At 51.3% G+C, this 20,008-nt stretch overlaps 2 protein-coding genes across 2 annotated transcripts; both read right to left on the reverse strand.

The window, feature by feature from the left end:
* Positions 1–774: 774 nt before the first annotated feature.
* Positions 775–1,899, reverse strand: LOC120676856 (heavy metal-associated isoprenylated plant protein 28-like). Its single transcript, XM_039958184.1, has 2 exons — positions 1,704–1,899; positions 775–1,554 (listed from the first exon to the last, which is right to left on the reverse strand). The coding sequence occupies exons 1-2, from the start codon at positions 1,707–1,709 to the stop codon at positions 1,096–1,098; spliced, it is 465 nt and encodes a 154-aa protein (XP_039814118.1). The 5' UTR covers positions 1,710–1,899; the 3' UTR covers positions 775–1,095.
* Positions 1,900–12,194: 10,295 nt separating this feature from the next.
* Positions 12,195–13,796, reverse strand: LOC120672059 (dof zinc finger protein 5-like). The gene has a single exon (XM_039952351.1). It carries the CDS (start codon positions 13,444–13,446, stop codon positions 12,784–12,786), a length of 663 nt encoding a protein of 220 aa, XP_039808285.1. The 5' UTR covers positions 13,447–13,796; the 3' UTR covers positions 12,195–12,783.
* Positions 13,797–20,008: the final 6,212 nt, after the last annotated feature.

Here is a 20,008-nt window from a genome sequence, read left to right on the forward strand (position 1 = left end):
CCCCGGCCGCGTCCTCTGCTCGCATCGCTCACCGTCGGTGTCGTCTGCCGCCCGCCAACAGCATCCCAATTGCCGCGCTGTTTCTTCTTCTTCTTGGGTGGTGTCACGCGCGCAGGACGCGTAGGGGAGGTGGCACGCCGGGGCCGGGGCGATCGCGGCGGCGGCGGACAACGTGTGCTCCGCGGTGGTGCTCACGGCAGAGGGCGCGCCGGCGGTCACCGTCCAAGAACGCCGTGTCCTACTTCTCGCCCGCACACCACAACGTGCGTGCGTTCGCCCACAGCTATGCATCACCATTCACCATTAGCAACACCACACCAAAATCTTTCCATTTTCTATCCACCCGTCCCCACTCGATTCTGGCCGGAAGGGCAAACTCACGGCCGCAGCCTGCACCGGTGGTGGTGCAAGAAGGAGTCCGGCGAGCTGGTGGCAGTCGGCAGCAAGCTCTGATGAAAAAAACGAATCTCTCTCGCAACTAAAAACTGGCAGGTCATGCAACTCTGGACCAGTTCTGTTCTTGGTCGATTCGAGCTTCGTCTCGCCTCGCCGTAGGCACCTAGCCGTCTCAGATCAGGCCACCGTGCTCCCGTCGTGCCGCCGCGACAGCATCTGCGGAGGTAGGCGGGAGATAGGGGCACCGGCTAGGCGGTGAATCTTCAGGGGGTCGCTGGAATGGACGGCGAGCCCGCTGCTCCAGCACCGCCCCAGTATATATATTTACACAATGCCCCCTCGACTGGATCGATTAGGGAGCTTTTTATAAATAATGGATTCTAAAATTATATAAAAGATTAAAGATCGCGATTAAATAATCACGACCCGAACTACACCTAATAAATACCTAATCGGAATATTTTCGGAAAACTCTACTTTGAATTGTAAATAATAGCTGCGATTCAAATTAGTAGAGGGCTATTTGTAAACTTTACAATGTAGATTTCGACCTAGCCCCCTGATTCGTACGGCTTCGGCTCCGACCCGTTCCCCGGCGGCCGTCGCCGCCGCTGTCCTCCCCGTCTTCCCTTCCAGCCGAAAGAGTAGACACAGGAAGAACAGCCAACGAGCGGCGACGTGCGATCCTGCCAGTCATTCTCACATGACGGCGCACCCCTGCGCGTTCTCGTCGCTGAAGTAGTCGGTGGCCCTGGTGCCGGCGACGGCCGAGCTGGCGCCGTGGTGGTAGTAGGCGCCGTACAGCCGCGAGTCGTCGTAGCCGCGCTTGTGGTAGTTGTACGAGGACCCCGGCCGCGCCGCGTGGGTGGCGTGCGCCGGGCCCGCCGCGCCGGCGGGATTGTACAAGAGCTGCTGCTGCGCCAGGACGTGCGCGGCCCCGGCGGCGGCGCCGGCGAAGGGCTGCGGCCACAGCACGGCGCGGCGCCCCGTCCGGCGCACCGCCTTGAGCACCTTCTTCTGCTCCACGTCGCCGTTCACCGTCACCTTCTGCTGCGCCATGTCGACCTCCACGTCGTGCACGCCCTCCAGGCGCTGCACCGCCTTCCGGACCTTCTTCTCGCACCCCGGGCAGTCCATGTGCACGCACATCTCCACGAGCTGTTCGCCGGCAGGGATGAATCGACAACACCCAGCAGAGATGAATCGGTCAGACACACACACACACAAAAAAAAAGGGATGATGGTGCCGACAGATTGAATGAAAAAAAAAATGCACGCACGTAGCTTAGAGGGACGAAACTACTCACCGTCATTTTCGTCTTTCGAGCTGGATCGATCGATCGATAGATAACTCCCTGCAGTTCTTCAGTCTTCTTGACAGGCAGTTGACAATGGCGAATGGCGATGCAAGTTCAGATTGTGATGTTTGTATTGTGTCAAAGTTGTGCGGATCCCCCATATATGTTAGTGTCGTGCGCGTCAGAGCATGTGGGTGTGCCGTGTAACGGTCACCACGCCCGCCCGGGAAGCATGTGGCAATGGCAGTTGGGCCGCGAGGTGAGGTCGGCACCAGGGCGAGGAAGGAGTTGACTAACGATTTTCAGTACCGCTCCTGCACCGACTGCTTGCTTCGCGCTCCACACGATTTTCAGTTCCGGTGCGTAAAAAACGACGCCGATGCCGACTTGGAAGTTCGCCCGGAGCACGCACGCAAGCAGCCGCCGGCCACCTCAGCCAGCAGCACTAGGCTTGCTTCCCATGCCGTGTTTCGTGAGAGGAAAGCGCGGCGGAAATGGAGGCCGCCGAGCATGCGGCTGAGGATTGCAGGGTACGCCTGGGATGTGCCAGAGGCCAGTCGGCTGGTTGGCGGTGGCGGCGCCGGACCGTGTCCCGCCCCGCCCTGCCTTCGGTGGCGGCTGCGACAAGTTGACTTATTTATTCGGCGGGCCGGAATGGTGAGTAGTATATGTAGTGCTGGGCCGCGCGTCCAGAGCTAGCTACCGCGATGCTGGTTCCGCAGTCGACCGCGCCGAGCGCTACCAGCGGTCGATGCACTGCCAGGCACGGATGCACCTAGGGTCCTAGGCTAGTGGGCTACGGTGCCACGCACCACAGGTACTGCGGTTCCTTGCTCCACTTTTCCACCCTTTTTTTTCCAACTTTCCTGTGTTAATTTTTGTCCTAAACTTTTTTGTTATCAAATGATTTTTTTTGTTTTGAATTTTTGTTTTCAAATAATGTTTCTGAATATTTTTATTTTCAAAATTTTTTATTTAACTTTATCACAAATTTTGTTTCCTAAATTTTTCAACACAAAGTTTTTTTTTCAATTTCTGCTCTTAGTTTTTGGTCCTAAATTTTTATTTTATTTTTTATTCTGGGTTTAATTTTTTCGCTTCTATTTTTCTTGTCTCCATTTTGTCGTAAAAAAAGTTTTTTACAATTTTTTTCTATTCATATTATTTTATTATAAAAAACTTCCCATCAATATAGTTTTTTCTAAAAAGAATATGCAACAGAATTTTGATGGGGTGCGGAACCAAAGCTCCAGCGTGAGTTAGGGAATCCAATAGAGCAGTTAGGTGGAGGGCCAGAGCCGAAAACAAAAGAGAATGGAGTGGGGCCGGAAACAGAAACATATTTTGGTCCGAATCGACCGGAAGAGGGCCAACTTACGGTCAACCGTAAAATAGCGTACCCCGCTAGCTACTACAGTACATTGCCATGCTAAAGCCCATCATCAATCTTTACAACCGGCCCGACAGTCCGACACACGAGGCTCTTGCATGCAGGGAAGGCTTGGTCCTAGGAAAGAATTTGCTTCTGCACAACCTGGTGATGGTGAGTGATTGAGATGGGACCGTATAGCTAGATTGTGCAAGAAATCAAGACGACGGCCAAAGACTTTCAGTTCGTACAGTTCATCCATGAAGGCCGAGGCTCAAATGTAAATGCTGATAATCTGGCTAGATCTTCTTTGTATAAGATTTAGGTCGTCATGTGTGGTTCTTCGATCCGTCAGTGGGTGTGTATAACTCTTTATCATATCCATGATCAATAAATCACAAACTGCCAATTTTCTGGTGACTTGTTCATTCATCAGTTTTAAAGATAGATGCTTGAGGCCTTCACATTCATTTATTCACATTCAAGCTTTGGGTGCTGCTGCAACCGGTCCCCTTTTCCTCTTCATACGAATGGTATTACCGTTACAGCCTTTAGATGCCTGACGCCTCGTGTCTGATCAAATGGATCACGCTTGACACTTGACAAGTTTGACGCCTGCTCGCACATAGGAGTAGCAGTGTTTGGGTTTGGCTGCCTTAAAGTTTCTCAAACGAGTTAAGCTAACTGATCGATCTTGTAGTGCTAGAAAGAGCGTATGAAAGGAACATGTAGCGTGCCGTGTATTTCCGTGGCAGTTCGTCTAGACAGTTTTGACTGCAGAAATGGATACAGAGCTACTTTGGCCTGGCCCTAAGCCTCGTCTGCGCATTTGGGCCGGCAGTACTCAGGGTGCGAAAGGTCTCGGCTCCCCACGTCAGAGTTGTGTGCCTTTACGCAATTTCAAGTTGATCGCCAGGATGCGTTCATAAAGGGGAACCTTTCCGTGCAGTAGCACACAATGATCAATCACTCCAAAGTGCACTTTCCTGTCCATCTTTTAGCTTTGGTTCAGCGCTTCTTCTTCTTTTTTTCTCCTCCGAGAAAAAGCTCCACTGCCGGTCGGAAAAGGGGGGAAGGACATTTGGTGACAATCACAGCGGAAGAGTTATCCTCCTAGCTGCTCTTTTTTTTTTTTTGCTGTGGATCAGAACTCTTTTTTTTTTACTGAGGAAAACCCATTTCCATTATAAGAACGGGAATACTGATGATTCATACAGCAACAGGTAGGGAAATAGGGGAAACCACCCAACAGGACTGACCTTCAGACCGCCAGGCGCCCCTACTAACGATTACCCAAGACCTAGGCTTTCTAGAAAAAGTCCTCAAAACATAGTGCGTGTCTAGTTTGCGAAATTTTTTGGATTCGGCTATCGTAGCACTTTTGTTTTTACTCTGATGGCCTGAGCAGCCGGACCCCAGTGGTCCGACTCCGTCTCACCGGGCCAACGGCCTCGGACCTACTCCACCACGTAGGGACAGGTCCGGTGACGCCACGTGTCCCAGAGATGGAAATGCTCAGGGTCTTCTGCCATGGATTCGGACCCCCACAGTCGGGTCCGGGACCTCCACGTGCCTATCCGGACCCCCCGAGCCCTCGGCTCAGCACTCCGCTCGGGAGAGGTCCAGAGCTGCCACGTGTCACGCAGACGTGGGCGCGGGCGCAAGCCTTCCGCAAGAAGCTCGCCCACCTGTCCCGCATGTGCGGGCGTGGGCACAAGCCTTCCGCTGGAAGCTCCCTCACCCACCCGCATTAAGTGCGAGTGATTGAGGCGTGCTCTGCTGCCGCTGGGCACGGGGCAGCTTTTGTCAGTCCACAGTGTGAATCGCGAGTTACCGAGGCGTGCGGTCAAATCCCAGCGCCACGCATGGCTGGCAAGTCATGATGACCTACTTCTGACAACTCGGTAACAGTACGCCGCAACAGTGAACAGAGAGGGTAACGCGGCGCTGCACCCTACCCCCTCTACGTTCGTAGCTGCCTACACCGACAGGACAGCTCGAGACCATACCCAGTCGGAAGGTACGCACGGAGGCCGACGACGAAGATCTCCGGATCTGTAGCATTTAAGGCTCCGCTGTGTACAAAATCAAATATATCGCCGAGCCCACCTGTCGGAGCCCCGCTCAGTGTACATGCTCCCCTTGGACATATAAAAGGGAGAGCACGCCCGTTAGAACACAAGGTTCATAAGTTTTTCACATGCAGAAATAGGCATAGCTCCTCCCACAGCTTGCACACAAGCTCAGGTAATACATCACACAGTGAACGTAGGGTATTATGCTCCGGCGGCCCGAACCACTCTAAATCCTTGTGTGCTTCCGTGTTCTTACGCCTCTAGATCGAGCATTCCTTGACTGGCCCCAAGCACATCCCACACTTAGGATTAGGCGGGTGCATTTCGCCACCCGGTTGTGGTTTTCCACACCACGACATTTGGCGCGCCAGGTAGGGGGTAGCTTGGGTTCCGCTTGATCGCCCACTTGGCATCTCCATGGCTCGGATTGTCGAGCCCCATGACCACCCGATGGGGGAGCCCGCTCCGGCGGAAAGCCGACTCTGGTCGCACCAAGCCCGCTCCAGCGGAAAGCCCACTCTGGTCGCACCAAGCCCGCTCCGGCTGAAAGCCCACTCCGGTCGCACTAAGCCGACTCTGGTGGCTCTCTCCGGCGGAAAGACGACTCCGGTCGCACCCCCGACTTTACATCTCTGTAAGTCCTACCCTTAGAGGCCCAGCAGGGAATAAAACCTTTTCCTTTGCAACTAGGTAGTACTTCCGTGTGGTCCAGTCCGGTGAGCCTCCCCCGTGGAGGGGTCCGGACCTCTGCGAACCAGGTTCAGGGAAGCGTACTCACCCTCCGGGGAGGTCCGGAGCTGTGAAGCCACTTGGCCTGGTTCCGTACCATAAGCCTGCATGCTCTACCTACCTAGGGCGAGTACCGTAGTACCTAAGACTGGGGCCCTGGAAGTCCGGACAGCTCCGGCCTCATAAACCCGTGTTCTGGCTTACATCGCACATCTCATGTACAACTAGTTATAAAGGAAAAGTTTATTCTCAGTTCGCCTCTAAGGATGTTACATTCCAATTTCAATCTACGCATTCTGTTTGCACTAACCCCCGCGTGGTTCCCACTCCTGTGTCCGAATTGAGTTGGCCGGCATGTGGTTCAGTTTGGGACCCCCTCACTGCTAGAGGGGGGGTCCGGGTCTCTAGGAACCTGCTTCGGGGAAGGGGTACTTGTTCCCGGGGGGTGGTCCGGAGCCCTATGCAGCCGCTTAGCTTGGTTCCGTACCTAAGCCTGTGCACTCCACCACTCTGTAACAGGTGTCCTAGTACCCGGAACTACGTATCTAGAGGTCCGGACCTCATTCTAGCTTAAGGGCTGGCCTCCTAAGCTCTGTTCCACAGGTCCGGCTGCGTATCTCAAAGGACCTCTGCCAACAGGATTTGGGACCACGTGGGTAGGTTACTAACCGCCGATCCTAAGTCATGTGCAGAGTTGCTCGGCCACCATCCGAACAGTCTCCTGACCCTCGGCGACAAGGCGTGCGCCGAGGGCGGACTTCAGGCGACGCAGGCGCTCGACAGCAGAATCCAGGACGGGAAGAACGACGTTTCCCGATGACTCCGACATGGTTCTGGCCCCACCTGCGGGTTCGTACCTTACCCGCAGGTGGGCCCGGGGGTCTCTGACGGTGTACCCAGACCGGGGTACCCACTCCTACTGTGTCAAGGCTGATACACGCGTAGTTATCCGTAACTACACCCTGAGGGCCTGAGCAGCCGGACCCCAGCGGTCCGACTCCGTCTCACCGGGCCAACGGCCTCGGATCTACTCCACCACGTAGGGACAGGTCCGGTGACGCCACGTGTCCCAGAGATGGAAATGCTCAGGGTCTTCTGCCATGGATTCGGACCCCCACAGTTGGGTCCAGGACTTCCACGTGCCTATCCGGACCCCCCGAGCCCACGGCCAGCACTCCGCTCGGGAGGGATCCGGAGCCGCCACATGTCACGCAGATGCGGGCGCGGGCGCAAGCCTTCCGCAGGAAGCTCGCCCACCTGTCCCGCATGTGCGGGCGCGGGCACAAGCCTTCCGCTGGAAGCTCCCTCACCCACCTGCATTAAGTGCGAGTGGTTGAGGCGTGCTCTGCTGCCGCTGGGCACGGGGCAGCTTTTGTCAGTCCATAGTGTGGATCGCGAGTTACCGAGGCGTGCAGTCAAATCCCAGCGCCACACATGGACAGCAAGTCATGATGACCTACTTCTGACAACTCGGTAACAGTACGCCGCAACAGTGAACAGAGAGGGTAACGTGGCGCTGCACCCTAACCTACTTCTGACAACTCGGTAACAGTACGCCGCAACAGTGAGCAAAGAGGGTAACACGGCGCTGCACCCTACCCTCTGCGTTCGTAGTTGCCTACACCGACAGGACGGCTTAAGACCATACCCAGTCGGAAGGTACGCACGGAAGCCGACGACGAAGATCTTTGGATCTGTACCATTTAAGGCTCCGCCGTGTAAAATATCAAATATATCGTCGGCCCACCTATCGGGGCCCCGCTCAGTGTACGTGCTCCCCTTGGACATATAAAAGGGAGAGCACGCCCGCTAGAAGACAAGGTCCACAAGTTTTTCACATGCAGAAACAGCCATAGCTCCTCCCCAGCTTGCACACAAGCTCAGACAATACATCACACAGTGGACGTAGGGTATTACGCTCCGGCGGTCCGAACCACTCTAAATCCTTGTGTGCTTCCGTGTTCTTACGCCTCTAGATCGAGCGTTCCCTGACTGCCCCCAAGCACATCCTACACTTAGGATTAGGCGGGTGCATTCCGCCACCCGGTTGTGGTTTTCCACACCACGACATGTGCGATTGGTTATTTTTTAAACTATATTTAATGCTTTATGCATGTGTCCAAAATTTGATGTGACGGAAAATCTTGAAAATTTTTGGGAACTAAACATGGCCATACTCCCTCCGTCCAACGAAAAATAAAATACTGCATTTGAAAAAAAAATCCCACACATGACCCTAAAAAAGAAAAAAAAATACACAAAAAATGCAATTCTAAAGATTGGATCTCAACTGTTTGCCTATTAAATGGTCATATTTGAATTACATGCCAAAACTAACCATATGTAACAAATAAATAAGGGTATGAGAGTCTTTTCATGTACACCACCCGAAAAAATATATAATTGCACTTTTCATGGGTCCGAGGGACTACTTCCACAAAAGAAGACAGTTTCTTTGAAGAGGAGTCAGATAACTTGGTGAGTGGTGACCAACCATAACTGATGAAGCCAGATTGCCTAGTTCCTTCTATGTTGGTAGATTGTTTCTTTAGCAATCAAACAATATTATGGTTTCTTGGTATCATAGAGCATGTTGCACACTGAGAAAAAAACCTCCACTTATTAGTTTCCTAAATTAAACTGAGGATAATACGAGCACACGTGACGAACTGAGTAACTACAACCCAGTGGACAAGTCAGACCATAAGGAAGTAAGGAACCTCTGCTCAATTAGCCTACTTGATGTTACCTAACATGCACATGCATTACTCGTAGCTACTTGTGGTCAGCAGATGTTCCCAGCAAAATCGTTTCCTTGAGGGCAACATGTACTACAGTAATATTCCTTTCTTGGGCTTTTCCGCTTGATTGCAGTGCGGTAATAAAGCAACCGCGTCCTTGTCCCTATCCCCGAGCTAGTACTAGTACTCCAAAGCCCGTCCAGCCCTGTTCCATCCCGATCGACGGGAGACCGCGGGAGACGAGGGCGAGCCCAGCACGCATGACCTAGGACGAGCCCCCGTCCACACGTCGTTTTCCCCGATCGGTGCCACTAGGGAGCGGTTTCCCGGTGCTTTTGCGCCGTCGCCCCATGCTGCCGCTGCCGGTGACTACTCGTGTGTAACGAACATGGCACCATTTACGATATTTTAAGTGATTTTGGTGATCGTATAATAATATAATTAATAGGACTAATGATTGTGTTAAGTGAACATTTCTAGATTCCAGAGATGAAGTAAAAAGACCATTCAAAACAAAACACGAAGAAAGAACTCAAAGAAACGCTGAATTGGACGAGTTCTACTGAAATCAGTAGCACCGCAAGAACCGATGCCTATAACATCGGTGCATCCGATGGTTGTCGGAAGATCCGACGGCCTGGCTTTGGTGCAAGACTGAGCGCCTCTGGAGATCAAGTGAAGAAAGAAGTGAAGCACCGGTTGAACCGACGGTCCATTCAGAGGCATCGGTGCAATCGATGTACCATGTTCCAGAGACGATGTCAAGCGTGCAGCAGCCAAGCCTTCAGCACCGGATAAACCGATGGCCATCGGAGCAATGCGTCGGTGCAATGACGTCAGCAAGGTGTAACGGCTTTATGAAGATCAAATGTCACCGGAAGTTCCGACGCTTTAGCATCGGTTCATCCGATGGTCCTTGAAGTTGCTGCAGCAGTGTCAGAGAGGCCAACGGCTACTTCAGAGCGCAGAGTGACTGGAAGAACCGATGCCCTATGCACCGGAAGTTCCGATGCCTACGCAGAAAACTGGCCAACGGCTAGTAACGGCTCTCTAGAGTTGGTGACCTATATATACACATCACCCCGGCTATTTTGAGTTTGCTGGAGTCCCAAGACATCACACACACACCCAAGAACACCTCCAAGCCATCCAAGAGCATAGAGTTCAAATCCTTAGTCCTTAGCACAAGCTTTGTGAGTGTTAGTGCTAGGTTAGCTCTTGAGTGAGTGATCAAGCAAGGTTTAGATCCTTGTGCTGTGGTTCTAGAGTGAACCAAACTTGTATCTCGGTGCGCCGGTCTCCTTGGAGCATTAGTGGCTCGCCGGCAAGTCAACGACCCTCCGGCTTGGTGTGGAGTGGCGTCGACAACATTGTGCGGGGGACGGAGACCCCTCCTTCGTGAGCAATCTCCCTTAGTGAAGATCGGGATCAAGGTGACCGTGATTGTGTTCACGGAAGAGACTTGATTGCCGGGAAGCGATACTCTTAGTGAGTGCTTCAACAACGTGGACGTAGGGGCGCCTTTGTGGCAAACCGAACCACGGGATAAATCCTCGTGTCGAGAGTTCGCTTTCTCGCATCCCTCCCTTTAAGCTTCCGCATTTCATATTGCAACTTGTGTGCCTTTACTTTCTTAGTGTAGTATTTTGCTAGGATTGGTTATAGGTTGCAAAACTCTTTTGGGATGAGGGTTTCACACCAAAGTGAACCGTAGTTGCACATCTAGATAGATTATTTTAGTTTAAGTTTTGTGCAAACTAGTTGGAGCCATAGTTTAAGGATTTTAGAGTGCCTAATTCACCCCCTCTCCCTCTTAGGCTAGAGCACCCGATCGCTTTCATGGTGTAAGTTTACCACAAGCTTCGCCGACTTTTTGCAAAGAGGACGCCAGACGCCAGTATACACCAAGATGGATGTGTCATGAAGAAAATAGTTAATTAGTGATCAATTAGTGTAATTATTTATATAATTCTGTAATTAGTAGGTACTCCCTTCATACCCAAAAAAACCTGACGTTTAGGACAGCGACACGGTCTCCAAAACACAACTTTGACTTCTTATTTCTCTAAAAATATTTATCAAAAAGTGATATATGTATACTTTCATAAAAGTTTTTTTCAAGACAAATCTATTCATATAATTTTTACATTTTCAAACTCAACAATTTGAGAGTTATTCATGATTTATATTTTCAAGGTTTGAGTTGACTCAAACCTTGTCCTAAACGTCAGGTTTTTTGGATATGGAGGGAGCAAATCCCACTTGGGGAATTTCCACCCCCAAAGGGTGTCTTAAAGGGACCATCCCAAAGGGATATGTCTTGGAGAATGGTGTTTTTTGGTCTTGTATATAAGCAATAATTGATCAATGGGAACACAAGGACTCATCTCTATTCAATGTATCTTTCATTTTACTCTCAGCAGGATGGTGCGCTTTTGGGCGGGCCGTCGCCAAGCGGCAGGAATTTGCCACGGGTAGCAGCTTGTATTAATGGATGGGCACTTTTGCTAGTTCCACTACTGCACTGCACACCAGGTCGAAACGATCATTACAACTTTATTAGGGGGACTCGTTGTGAAACCAAAACAGGCGCGCCCACGTACCTACTACGTCAGCAGCTCTTGGCCCGCCCCTGTGGCTGTGGGCGAGCTGCCAGCAGAGGAGCCGGCCGCGCGAGAAGGTCCCCTGCGCCCCCTGCCGCCCGCGCAACTCCCAACCACACTTGACGACGGACGGGAGAGGCGAGCCAGGCAGAGAGAGAGGGAGAGCAGTAAACCCGCGGCAAAGCCAGAGCTCTCGCGGCCGCTACCGCGCAAAAAGTAACTTTGCGAGCAGTTAAAAGCCCGCAAAGCGGCGGCGGCAGCGGCAGCAGCGATTCCCTTTTCCTTGGCCCTAGGCTAGCCCTCTTCTTCCTCGCGACCCTTTTCCTTCCCTGCCCTTGACTCGCCCCAACTCCATGACTACCCCTGACAAGTTGACGGTTGGAATATTTATCTCCCGGCGCTTTTAGTAAAGGCCGCGCGATCTTTCGCGGGCGGGGCCGCATTGATGGCCGGTAAAAGTCGCTCCAGGTGTTGCCCCCGTCGCGATGAAACTTCCCAAAAGGTAGTGAAAAGCGCTGGGCCACCCACTCACAGAAATGTCACCGCGCCCATGTAGCAGCAGGGCCGCCGCGCCTCCTTTTGCCTCGCCCCCGCCCACCGTCTTGTCCGCCGTGGTCAAACACCAGCCACAGCTCCAGTGGCGGCATGGGTATTCTCTTCGCTCACTTCGATTCTGCAAGCTGCAACTGCGAGGAACATCAGTGTCTGCGAGCTCGAGATCTGCAGAGCGCCACCGTTCGTTCCAGGGTTTCACTTTCACCCCCCGTCGTCACCTTTTCCCAGTAACGTGACATGTGAGGAGGAACGGGCAGGTGAATCGGCAGGCGGCAGCTACGGAGCGCGACCCCGTGCCCATCCCTTTGGGTCGGGCCGGCCTAGCCGAGCCGAGGGTGATGAGGTGAGCACCGACTCCAGGGAGGGACAGGAGTGCATGGCAGCATGGGATCACTGATCGCATCACACATTCATCAGCAGGGGTCCCGCACGCACGCACGGAGAGGTTTTCGTTTCCACGGAGTTCGCAACACGCCGGTGCTGTTTACATTGCACTACACACATCTGCAAGACTGCAGCCTAGCTACGAGCTCTATCTCGGATTGCAGGCGGAAGGGAGACAACAAAGAGTTTCCCTTCTCTTTGTTGTTTCCCTTCTCTTTGTTGTTTCCCATCTGCATATCAGCGGCGTAGCATAGATTAGCGGGCAGCCGCAAACCCGCAAAATAAACTTAGTGGCAAACACGGCGGGTTTGCGGCCAGCTGCAACCCGCCCCGCCTGCAATTTGAGCTCTATCCAAAGCTTGGGAAACAACAAAAAGAAGGGAAGGAAACGGACGAGCTACACACGGGGAGAGAGCGAGGGAGAAGAAACAAAAAGGCCATTTTTCCATGTCGTCCTCCTCCCATCCATCCATCCATTCCATCCATACCCTTTTGGTGATTGTGCAAGGGCGCACGTACAACAAGGAGGCAAGGCAAGCAGAGGCGCAGCCTCCCCCACCTCAGCAGGAAGTTACGCAGGCCAAACCCAGCCGGGGGCCCGCGAGGCTGATCGGATGGCGGATCGTCGTCACGTCAGAACCGGCGGTCGGGGCAGACCGGCCACCGGTCGGCGTAGACCGGCGACGGGGAGGTCGGGGAGGAAGGGTGCTGGCCGCCGGGGAAGCCGAGGACGAAGCCCGCGGCGGCGACGCGGTGCTGGTGGTGCAGGTGGGCGGGCACGGCGCCGGCGGCGACGACGGGGCCGAGGGGCCGGTTCTTGCGGCGGCCGGCGCCGACGGGGACGTTGCGGAGCGCGCCGCCGGCGGTCCAGTAGCGGTGGCAGTCCTTGCAGAAGTGGCGCGGCTGGTTGATGTTGTAGTTGTTGAAGTAGCAGAACTTGGTGTTCCGGCTCCGGCAGCGCGGGCACGGCAGCGGCGGCGCCGACGAGGCCGCGCGCGCCTCCGCGGTGTCCTGGTGCTGCGGCTGCTGCTGCTGCCGCGGGCGCGGCTGCAGCCCTTTGCTCTCCCCGCCGGCGCCGGAGTGCTGCTGCTTCTCGGCGGAGTCGTGGTCCGCCGCCGCCGCCGCCTCCCGCTTGACCATGGGCTGGTCCCGCTCGTCCGGGTCGTCCCTCTCCCGCGCGCCCCTCGCCGGCGGCTGCACCGGCACCGGCGGGGCGCTCTCGGCGCACTGCGTGATGACCTTGCCGAAGAGCTTGAACCCGCCGGCCACGGGGGCCATCTCGACGTGGGACAGCATCCGAACCGCCTCGGAAGCAAAGAAGCGCGCCCAGCAAAGAGGAAGGAAAGGAAACACTAGCTAGAGAGAGAACGGCCTGGAGCTAGCGCTGAGAGAGTCAGAGAGAGAGAGAGAGCGGTGAGCCGGCGAGAGCGAGCGAGCTATCTAGGGGCGGGGTCGGAGGGGGTTGCTGCTACTTAAATGCCCTGGAGCTCATAGGCCCGTCCCGTCTCACACATACGGACGGGAGCCGCAGGTGCATGGACGGATACACACACACGCCCACGCTCATGATGAGTCGGCCGGGAAAAGGTCACGCCGCGGGTGGCGCGGTGTCGGCTTCCTTCCTTCCTTCGGGCTCCCCCTTCTATCTGTATCTGTAACGGCTCAGGATGGATTCGGATGTCTGAACATCCGAATTATCCGTATTCGTATCCGCTTAAAACGTAAATATGGATATCCGTATCCGTATTCGAATTTAATATGGATGTCATATGGATGCATCCGAATTCGATTTTAAGAACTTTTCTCTATCCGATTCCATATTCGTATTCGAAGAATATCCGATTACATCCGTATCCGTCCGTATCCGCAAAGAAAAAATGACTAGTGAGACAATCTTAAACTTATCTTTATACCTATTACTTAATGATGTACAATATTTAAATTATTTAGAAAGCTAGATAACTAATAATATATTTATTAAAATTAGTAATGATATAAAAATTAACTTTAACTATTTAATATATTTATTTCATGATTAAAATTATTTAATACGAGTCAAATTAATTATTTATTTAATGATAAAATCTTTTTTATATATCTTAATTATTAAGTATTTAAATATTTATTTATTTTACATTTATAATTAGTATTATATATTTAATATAAAAGCTATGCATAGATAATTATATATTTTTTTATTAGCTATCTCCTAATCCTTTACTTCCTACTTACAGTATATAATGATTTTGATCTACTATAAGATTATTTACAAAATAAACATACTTACGATAGCTCTATGTTTCAAATCGAGAAGGTATTCGGATTCGTATCCGGATTCGAACTATCCGTTTTGTATTCGTATCCGATGAGATCCGCATTCGTATTCGTATCCGGATTAAAATGTGGTAAAAGGTGACATCCGGATCCGATTTCATCCGTATCCGATCCGAATCCATCCTTAGTAACGGCGGGGTGGGGGCAGGGTTTACCGGTGGGAAGCGGTCCGGTTCCGCGGTAGGTTCCGGTTTGGGCCAGTACCAAACCGGCCCGAATTCAAAATTTAAATTTGAATTAAAAAAATGAAAAATTCCTAAAAAAATTCTAAAAATACTTCAAGGTGCGACGAATCTAATTGTGTCAAATTTTCTTAAAAATTCATTCGTTTAACATACTTTTCGGGCATTTAAAGTTAAACCAAAAAAGAAAAGGAAAAAATGAGACGGCCCATTAAGGCCCACTTGGTAAACCGGTCAAACCGGTCGGTATACCGTTCCAAACCGGTTACACATGCGATTTTAAATTTGGATTTGAATTCAAACCGGTCTAATCGACCGGTGTACTGGTACGGACCGGTTGAACTGAGTTTTTTTATTCAAATTTGAATTCGACCGGTACCGACCGGTTTCCGGCCAAACCGAACCGGTCCGGTCCCGGACCCCGGCGGTTTCGCCGGTCCGGTCGGTAAATGAAACCATGGGTGGGGGTCGGTCCGTGGGGTGATTTTGATGCTGGTTTTTGGGGCGGCGATGATCGATCGGGGGTCGGAGGGTGTGGGTGCATGTGGAGTTTGTGGTTCGAGGAGAATCTCGCGGTTTTTGTACAGCACTGTTGCGCGCGTGTGGGGGGTTGGCAGTGGACCTGGGATAATCCGTTGCGGAAAAGCGAAGGGATGGGGGCGCGTCGCCCGAGCGTAGCGTGGCTGGCGTGCCCCGCCGGATCCTCTACGCGCCGGGACACCGCGGGTCGTTGGGTAACCCGCAAAGCCGCCCGTGTCCCCTGCAGAGTACAGCGACGGTGGAGTCGATCTGACACAACCGATGCTACCAATAACGTCAATCCAAGAATCTAAAACTGAATCTCCATCTTGTGCGGAAACAAAATTTTGTTCTATTTGATCCTAGCAACCATACAAAAGAACACTAGCTGGATATAATGTAATGTTGAAATGCATCTCGCATAATGGTTCTGCCTCTTGAAATAACCAATCTACTACTGCATAACCATCATTTCGTGCTGTAATCGGCGGAACAAAGCTGAAGAAAATATTTCTTGCAGCCAACAATTTTCCTTACTCTAGAATGGATATATAGATGAGATGGCGCAAAAATGGAGTCTCGCTAGATCAATAAGTAGGCGGGCCCAGGGGTATTCATGGATATTCATTGAATACCTATTATTACTTTTACTAATCAATGTTAATCACGAACATAGTTGCCAAAAAAAATAGTGTTAAACCAGTTTTTTTTTGTAGATTTTCAATTTTGAATACCCACTCTTGCAATCCTAAGCCCGCCTCTATTAAAGTATCGCAAAGTTCAAAGTTAAAAGCTAGGAAAAAGGCTGCAATGAAGGCGCGAATCATAATTCTACAAATTTCTATAGCGAGGTCCACCACTATTGAGCATTTAAGTTTTCTTCATACTATCTTGCAAACAAGTTACTAAAGCTGCCAGGTACTTTCCAAAGAAAACTGGAAGTGCTCGCTAGGAGTACACAGTAATAATTCTAACAACAAGTGGCATATAATAAAGTTCCATTTCCAAACTCTTTTGTACTTGTTGCACTCCTGAGGGGAAAAAAAAGCTCAGCTCAGGTACTCCAATTCATCACTGTTTGGGTCGCAGGGCACACCACGCCATTCCGGAACCGATCGCACTGCAATGCAACAGATTTCGCCGGCACCGGGGCGCCGAAACCCGTGCCATAAATCGGCTCCCCGAGCATCAAAGGGAAGCGTACGTACGTTTAACCAACCCAAAAGTTGCTGAGTTGGTGGGCGCCCCTGCGCGTGAGTACATGCTTTTTTCCCTTGCTTTTAACAAAGACTCCCTCCGATTGGGTGGCTCTCTGGGCGCCGCAGTGATGATCCTATGCACAAAGAAAGGTTGCCAGCCAGCCAGCACCCCCGGCTCGGCGTAGGAAATCCGCTGGGGCAGCGCAGGAAAAAGCGAACCCGAAAAGTACTTTAGAGAAAGCCTCGTTCTGGAAAAAAAGAGCTAATAGCAACTTGAAAAGGCTGGGCCGTATCGCCTTTTAGCTCGGAAAGTGAGCTCAAGCACAGATTCTCTACGACAGCCAGGCCACACACAGCTTCCTTTACGCCACAATTCTATCGACAGCACCCCGCAGCCACAATTCTCTGAGTGCATCGTGTCGCGTCCATCCGTGCAATTAGCAACTTTTCTTTTTGACCCGGCACGTACACGTACCGCCAGGTTGAAGATTGGATACCGTTGTGGTTGTGCTGGGGGTACGGTCTGCACTCTGCACTGCAGCCTGTGCAGGGTCACATGTTCGCAATTGGCAATTTAGTGTCTAATTATAATCTAATTAGATTTATTAGATTCGTCTCGCAATTTACAAATAAATTATGTAATTTATTTTTATTTTGTTTAGATTTAATGTTCTATGCATATAAGATTCTTTTTCAATGTCATAGATTTGAAATTTTAAATTTCGCAACTAAACAAGATCTGGCTACCGTCGTCGACCACAGGATGATGGGACGGAGATGGAGGCCACGCAGAAGATAAAAATGGTCGCCGGATTTTTCGCAGTAGGATATTGCTGTGCTACCACTTGCCCCGGAAATCCGAGCTGACGTGCTGCTCACTTTTTGGGGCGTCGACTTAAACTAGTCTCCAGGGTTAGAATAAAGCAAAAGGGCGAGCACGGCCCTGGCCCTTTTCTTTCTCTTCTCTCTAGGGTTCGTCCGTCGATCCCACCTCCACCGCGTCCGAGCATGTGCCAGTATTTTACCCGAAAAAGTCCATGCATGCCCATCCAGCTTTTGGTCTTCTTTAAGCTTTTGGAACAATCTCAATGTGGGTGCATGCTTATCTCGGAAAAGGAAAAGAAAAAGAAAAAAAATAGTTGGATCAAGTTAGAGCAGGTACAACAATGAGTTTAAAGTCAAGCTAGTCAGCATTTTTTGCTGATGTGGAGGAGAGAAGGGAGAAAAGAGAAGAGAGCTTGGCTCTTGTTCTAGAGCCAAGTTTGGCACAGAAGCATAGACATTTGTGGACCCAAATAAAATACATGTGAGGAAGAGTAGGAAAGAGAAAGTAAGACATGACATCACATAATAATAAAAAAAGTTTTTAAAGACAAATATAAGACAACTATTGTATGACTTAGCTCTTATCACTTGGTTTATAGCCAATCACTTGGTTCTACTATTAACCATGCTCTTATAGGCGGGCACATATGTGCAGTATCCAAAAAAAACTCTATTATAGTCCTATTACTGAAAAACAGGCATACGATTTTACTGAAAATCCTATTATAGTCCATGAATGTTTATCCCAAACCATATATATCTGGGCTCACCTTTTTTTTTTGCAAATATCTAATGGCATTTCCAGCCTGCAAAAGAATATTTTGTCTGGCTTAGTATACTATATGTTTTTCTTCGAATCAAAATGTATAAAGCTTTTTTTCTGTTTCGGCCAGAACGTTGGCTTCAAGCGTCAACGCGAACGTGTCTTGTTTACTAAGAAACCGACCTACTATGAAAATGCAAAGGCACCTTCCGCGCTTTCCAATCGACCGGTTGCTTTCGGGGCATCAAACAATCCAAAACAAGAATCTATCCCTTTCTTCATCGTGGGAAGGGGTGAGCTTTTGGCGTGCGTTTTGCAACTCTGGCCCTATAAAGAAAATGGCAGTAGCTTTTGGTGCGGACAAAAGAGGGCGTCGCTTAGGTTGGAAAAGCCAAACCTTGCTGCCTTTTTTTGTTTCTTGTTATAATCCTAAAGCGACGCTTTTGGATTTTGCACCGTGATTATTTATAAAACAGAACGCTGAACGCTGCTATCGCAAACCGACCCGCAATCTGTATAGCCCGTGGGGTATGGCTATGAGTGGTAATGGACTACATGATTCTAGTGGTCTCAACACAATCTAAGTTGATTTTTATATATTTTTTAGCTCAAAATTATATAAAATTAGAGCTTAATTTTTTTAGAAACCGACTCAGCTCTTAAATAATATAAGTTAAATTTTAAGACTCCTTATCACCCCTAACCTTGGCATTGATTAGAGACAGAGCAGTACGCGCACGGTGGCGATTCTTGCCGGCGATTGATTTAACAGCGCTCCGTGCTACGGCCAAGCAGAGCTGTGTGCTCTCCCCATCGGTCTCATCACGCACAGGTGGAACTGTGGAGTAGAGCTTGAGGCGCTACCGGCCGGCTCCATACAAAAACCACCTCTCCAACAGTGAACAGTCGTGCCCCTTGGATCCATCGATCCCGCAAGAGAACGTGGGCGCGTCACCGCCAATTTAATGGAGATCTCCGCCGCGGAGGGGTACGGCCGGCGTCGGAGCGCGGAGAGCGGAGCAGAGCAGAGCAGAGCAGCGCATGGCCTGGCCCGGTCCCCCTGCCGCGCCTCTGCCAGTCCGGCTGGCTCTTTTTGCCGTGCGCGCCAGCGCCCCCGGCACCGTCAGGGCTCGCTCGCAGGTGCAGGCCGAGCTAGCGGACGACGGAGTGAATGAGTGAATCAATGAGGGGCTGTTTAGTTACCAAAAAAATTTCAACCTCGAAATTTGTGACTTCCCTTTGGACACATACATAGAGCACTAAATATAGTTAAACAACAAAACTAATTATACGGTTTGGATGTACAGGACGAGACGAATTTTTTGAGCCTAATTAGTACATAATTAGCCATAAGTGCTACAGTAACTCTTACATGTGCTAATGATGCGGTCAAATGTCTCAAAATATTTGTCTCGCAGTTTTCAGGTGAGTTCTGAAATTAGTTTTTTAATTAATGTTCGAAAAATCTTTTCGACATCTGGTCAAATATTTAATGTGACCTTTAAACCAAAAATTTTCATCAACTAAACATCCCCTCTTATTAGTGTGGTGTGGTGGGAGCGGACGCGAGCGAGTGAATGCGCGGAACGGAGGGGAGCGGGGCACGCGGTCAACATCTGGGGCTCCGCCTGCCGCGTCCGCGGTACAGCGCTTCCGGCTCCGCCCGCGGCCCGCCGGTCGGCCTCGCGTCGCCTCCCGCACGGGTCACGATGCCGCGCGATACGATCCGCGCGCGATCTGCCTCGTCGGGCCGGCCGCGACGGGGCCCAGCCGCCCAGCCCCGGCGGCGGCAGAGCCAGAGCGCGCCCCTGCCGCATCGGCTCCCTCGGCTGCTGCTCGTGCCGGCGGCGGCAGAGCCAGAGCGTGCCATCAATCAGTTTGGGAGGGAGCGGCAGCAGCCGCGGCGCGGCGGCCGTGGTCCGTGCGCGCGCGCGCGAGAACGCCCGTCCGCGTCCGGTCTGCATGCTCGTTCGTTCGTTCGGAGCTTGTCCGGACCGAACGGGACGACGCGATCCTCTCCTCGGTGAGTTGCTCGC

This window comes from Panicum virgatum, chromosome 5N (genome assembly GCF_016808335.1).
Source record: "Panicum virgatum strain AP13 chromosome 5N, P.virgatum_v5, whole genome shotgun sequence".
Classification (NCBI taxonomy): domain Eukaryota; kingdom Viridiplantae; phylum Streptophyta; class Magnoliopsida; order Poales; family Poaceae; genus Panicum; species Panicum virgatum.